A 5,398-nucleotide genomic window follows, 5' to 3' on the forward strand; every position below is an offset into this window, starting at 1 on the left:
GGAGAGAGAGGGAGAGAGAGATGACAATGACACAATGACACGTGGACCCACCGGTTGTGAGGTGCGGACGGCCCACTGACGGGCTGCCGGGCTCATGCACATGCGCAGCATGCAGCCCACAGGCGTTGCGTCGCTTTACAGATCATCGGCGGCCTGCGGCTGCAAGGGGCGCCGCACGTCGTTTAAATAGCCATGGCTCGTCTGGTGTGCGCACAGCCGTTTTACTGCAAGTGACAGTGATGTTGTATTTTAGAAAGTGCTCAAGTTACAAGTCAAAAAGGATCTGCTGGTATCCAGGAGGGCCCTTTATTTTTTGTGACCTGGCCTTACCGGTGCAGGCGCTTTCCATCTGCAACCTGCTGCGCTCACAGTGGAGCACAGCGCCTGGTGTTCAATTGGCCCTGTGACACCCTGTCGGCCACGCACCCGCCCAAGCACTTTACCCCCTCGGTACGCCTGCACAGGCTTCAGGGCACGATGCCATTATAAAAGGCTTGCAAAAACAGCACCGTGCTGTGCGGCGCAACAAAGGCGCAATGTGAGGCTGCCACACAGGTGTCAGGCAGCATCGAGTGTGCCAAAGCTATGAGGCAAGAGGCAAAGGGTACAGGCAAAGGATCGGTGCTGTCTATGTTAGAGTGGACTGTTCCGTGTGTGAAACAATTTAATCGGTTGTTGTCACATATGCATCTTTGAATGTCGCATTTGTGGCAATGCTCTTTGGCAACACACATACACGTGCGCACACATGCGCACGCGCCCCCCCCCCCACACACACACGTACACACACACACATACATGTATGTGTGTGTGTGTGTGTGTGTGTGTGTGTGTACAAACACATACACACGTCTGGTGAAATTGCAGGGGAGGCTCAGGCTATGCATTGCAACTGCCGCAAGGCATGGATCGCGGAACGGACATGGTGCGGCAAGTAGTGGTGGATGGAGGACTGGCAGGTTGTCTGTACGCAAAGACTCAATGAGGGGCTGGATGATGCATTTTTATCTGAAGGCTAGTTGCAAGCGTGGCCGCCAACTTCGAGAGGAGATGCACCAAAGATTGGCGCAAGGCCAGTTAGCTCTTGGCCGTTAGCTCAGAGGGCAACGTGCGCAAAGCAAGCAGGCAGACGCGTCTGCAATGCAATCGGACCCCCAAGTGCACAGTTGATGTGCCAGGGTATGATGTCCAAACTGACAGCGGCTATTGGCGGGGACGACAGCAGCGCAGACCGGCAACGACACCCAGCCATCAAGTGCTTGAATCATGCGCTGTGAACATTGGCAATTGAAAAGATCAATGAGCAACAGCGGGCGCCTTAGCGCAGCCCTCTGCTGCCAATCATGGGGTCTGTTTGCGTGTGAGTCGCCAACTATCTTGGGGGTTGTGACCGGGCCCCGAAAGCCGGGGCTTGTCAGGTGCTTGAGCAAGGCGAGCAAGGTGCCCTTGGAAGGCTCAATTTATCTCCATATGCACACGGGCAGCACAGCCGTCTCGAGCCAGCGAACGCGCGCCACCGCATGGTGGCGCGTGAGCGCGCGCGGCCCTTCACCCACGCACACATGTGCACACTTGCACCCGCAGTTAATCTCAGCCGGGGCCTTGTCCAACAATCAACTGCCATGCCAAATCGCCATTGTGCAATATGGAGTGAAAGGAAATCGAAGGTGCTCAATATGGGCTTGCATCAAGGTGCTCAGCTGCAGCAGGTTGGGACTGGCTCTCAGTGCAGCTTGGATTCGAGAGTGAAACGACTGTAGGGTGAGGTGCAGCTTGAACGGCACCTCAAAGCATCCCCCCTTGGGTGAGAGAGGACTGCGCGACGGGCGGCAGCGCGCTGCCGGGAACGACTTGCGGCGCAGGGCGGCGGCGCTGGTCTGCGGCCAGGGCGCATGGCAACACCACAAGTGCTTGTTGGGCCGGGGTCTGCAGGCAGGACACCGACAGCCGTGCTTGAAAAGTGCTGGGCCCCAATTGGCTGCGGATTGCGCCACGATGTACACAACAGACAGCGTGACACGACTGCTTTTGCTGCTTTGAAATGCAGTAGATTTCGAGCCGCAGAGGCAGCGCGCACGTCACCAGTACTTCAACAGTCACCTGCCACGGGTTGGTTAATCTAGCAGTTGAAAGCCTGAAAGTGAAAAGCCTGAAAACACCCACGCCACCTACAGCAGCTGTTCCCTGCTGTCAAGTAGCTGGTCGCACGTTGGTGTGCGCGCCAGCGAAGAGACAGCCAGATCACAACCCATTCGTGTGCCAGCCCATCACAGCGCACCGCCAGCATCGTCGCCGTCGGCGGCGCCCACGGGTGCGCCTGGCGCCTGGACCACCACACGCGCGCCCGGCGGCAGCATCGGGCGCAGCAGGCAGTCCGTGACCGCGCGCGCGGACAGGGCCTTGAGCGCGTCGTCCTGGATCAGCGCCGCCCGCAGCTCGGATGCCAGGAGCGACAGCGGCGGCTGCAAGGAGGGTGGTGCGGCATCGGTGGCATCGGTGGCATCGGCGGCATCGACGAGCACCGGCGCCGGTGCGAGGAGCGCGGCGCGTGCCTCCCGCTCCAGCGCCGCGCCGACGCGCGCCGCGCCGGCGGGCGCGTCAGCCCAGCGGGCGAGGGCGGCGGGCAGCAGGGCGTCGACGCGCTCCTGCGGGGCCACGGGGGCGGGGCGGGGCCGCGTACGGGGCAGGTGAACGTTGGTGGCGCTGCGTGGGGTGCGGCACCGACGCTCGTTGCGGGACGTCCTCAGAGCCTGCGCACTTGAAGTGGGGCGCCCACGAAGCTGCCACTGCCCGTCTGCTGGGTCTGAGCATGCAGGATTTCAGCCCCTAGCACATGCAAACCCACTTGCTGCGTGGCAGCGTGCGCTGCAGCATGCGCAGCAGCGCAAGCTCCAGGCTAGCCACCCTGTCCCAAGCCGCACCTCAATCCTGCGCTCAAGGGCGCCGCTGGCTGCCAGCTGGCCCACCGAGGCCGTCATGGCCCCCACCAGCTGCTCCTCAGCTGCCGCAAACCCCTGCTCCAGCCCCTCCGACACGCCCCGGTCCTGCAGCCGCCGTTGTTGAGTCGCAGCAGGCGAGCGTGTGAGCAGCAGCAGCGCGCTCAGTACGAGGGCGGCGCAAAGCTTCAGAGATTGTGTGAGCGCGTATCGGGAGAAAGCTTTGCGCGTTGTAGCAGGTGGGGCAAGACAGACATTAGAAGGCTGGGCAAACTGAATGGGGGTTGCATGGGGGTTAAACGTGTGATGAGTGTGGCCGCTGCGCACCTGCGCGATGCGCGAGACGCAGGCGCGCAAGAGGGCCTCCTGCCTCTCCTCCTCCGGGTCGCCCTCGGCATGCGGCCACAGCACCGCGAGCAGCGCCGATGGGTCGCGCTCGAGTTCCTGCAGCAGCCGCGGCGCGGCCGCCTCGAGCGCGGCGGGCAGCGCGTCGCGCATCGCGGCGCGCCAGAGGACGGGGTCGGCCAGCCGCGGGCCTTGCCGCTGGAACTCGGACTTCACGACAGCCCTGGGAGGGTGTTAGGAGTAGCATTGTTTGTTGGTAAGGACTGTTGAACAATATACATGGGTTGTCGCTACAAAACCGAATGGTGATTGTGCTGTGTGCGTGCGCCGCCCAGCCCATGTTTGGCCCTTGCAATGACGGCAGGCAGCCATGGCGCCACCACGCGCGTGAAGGCAACGCCCGCTCCAGTAACTCGCCCATGCAGCACAATCGCAAAACTCCTCAGCGCATGGCGGCGCGACGCATGGGGCATGGATCTGGCTGCGCCCGTTGCTTGCATGCGGCGCATGCATGCACTTGGTCCCCTTGCGCATGCTGCAACATCAGCATGCAACATCCGCATGAAACATCGGCATGCATCTCCCCCACTTTGCGCCATGGCGGATGAGGCGCTGCCGCACCGCCGCCTCGTGGCTCGCACCTGAGCCCGTCCTGGAACACCTCTGACGCCGCCAGCCCGTCCAGCGCGCGCTGCAGCGCCTTGGACACCGCGTCGTACAGCAGCAGCTTCGCATACTCCAGCGGCTGCTGCTGCGCGTCCTCCGGCGGCGGCGGCGCGCCGCCCGCCGCGTCGGCCACCCAGGCGTCAAACGCGTCGAGCGCCGCGGCCCCCAGTGCGCCGGCCGCGCCGGGCCTGTCGGCCTGCGGCTGCGCGGTCGCCTCGGCTGCCGGCGCGCTGGCGAGCGCTGTGCAGGGCGCCTCGTCACGGCGGCGCTCGGCGCGCGCCTGCTCCAGTTCGCGTCGCAGCTCCTCATTCTGGCGTAGGAGCTCATGGTAAGACGGCCGGCTTGGCGACGGAGAGCGTTGCGCCCCGCTGCGGCCGCCAGCGCCGTGGGAGGGGCTGCAGGGCGCGGCGGCGTCGGCGTCGGCGTTGCCGGCGTTACCGTCCGTGTTGGCGCCGGCGTCGACTGCGGCAGCGGGAGGGCTCAACACCTCGCGGCTCGTGCCGCCGGCGCCGCCGCGCGTGGCGCTCGTGCTGGCGCCGCTGGCCCCGCCAGTGCCGCCGCTGACGCTCACAGCGCGTTCTGCTGGCGGCTGGGCGCAGCAGCCGGCGGCCGCGATCGCCGGCGAAACACAGGTTTCACCTAGTGGCCGCTCCGCAGCCCCTGCATCGGCGGCGGCTCCCGCAGCGGCGCAGCCAGATGCTGTGTCTGCAGACGCGCGCACGCTTCGCTTCACCGGCAGCTGCTCCACCGACGCCATGAGCGCTTGCCCCTCCTGGGCCCGCCCCTCCTCGGCCTGCTCTGCTGCGCTCTCAGCTGCTGCGTCTGCGCCGACGGCACGGGCCGGCGCCCTGCGCTTCAGCTGGTTGGACGCCGGGCCACCATGAAACGCGGCTGCCGGCGTGGGGTCCAGCGCAGCGCTGCTGCCTTGGGCCTCTGCCACCACCGCGGGCACTGGCATGGTCGCGAGCACGGGGGCGGCTGCGGCCTCGAGACCAGGGTCCAAGGCATCGGCGGCTTGGGGACCACGCGGCGCGGGCTCTGTAGTGGAGGGCCCCGCCAGAGCTGGGCCGTCCCGCCCCGGCGGCAGCCCGCCAGAGCCGCAGCCGCCGGACTCGCTGGCATCGGCCCGAGCTGGCGCGTGCGGAGCCGGCGGCGGCGGCGGCGAGCCGTCTCGCGCTGACTCTGTGCCACTCAACACCTGTTCGTCGCCTCCAGTGGACGTGAGGCCGGGCGCCTCCTGGCGCTCGTGCTGCTGGTGCTGCGGTTGTCGCCGCTGCTTCTGCAGGCGCTGCTGGCGCTGCTGTGGCTGCTGCTGCTGCTGTGGCTGCTGCTGCTGCTGTGGCTGCTGCCGTGGGTGCTGCTCCTGCTCCTGCTCCTGCTCCTGCTCCTGCTCCTGCTCCTGCTCCTGCTCCTGCTGCTGCTCCTGCTGCTGCTGCTGCTGCTGCTGCTGC

General features: G+C 65.6%; 1 protein-coding gene across 1 annotated transcript in view; it reads right to left on the reverse strand.

Moving 5' to 3' along the window:
* Nucleotides 1–2,267: 2,267 nt before the first annotated feature.
* Nucleotides 2,268–5,398, reverse strand: part of MNEG_7679 (hypothetical protein) — a gene marked incomplete at both ends in the record, with an annotated part of 3,827 nt that continues 696 nt past the window's right edge. Inside the window, 4 exons of the mRNA XM_014043850.1 lie at nucleotides 2,268–2,645; nucleotides 2,922–3,044; nucleotides 3,264–3,504; nucleotides 3,923–5,391. Of these exons, the coding sequence (XP_013899304.1) occupies nucleotides 2,268–2,645; nucleotides 2,922–3,044; nucleotides 3,264–3,504; nucleotides 3,923–5,391 (2,211 nt within the window). The remainder of the gene's footprint in view (nucleotides 2,646–2,921; nucleotides 3,045–3,263; nucleotides 3,505–3,922; nucleotides 5,392–5,398) is intronic.

This window comes from Monoraphidium neglectum (genome assembly GCF_000611645.1).
Source record: "Monoraphidium neglectum strain SAG 48.87 unplaced genomic scaffold scaffold01382, whole genome shotgun sequence".
Taxonomy (NCBI): Eukaryota; Viridiplantae; Chlorophyta; class Chlorophyceae; order Sphaeropleales; family Selenastraceae; genus Monoraphidium; species Monoraphidium neglectum.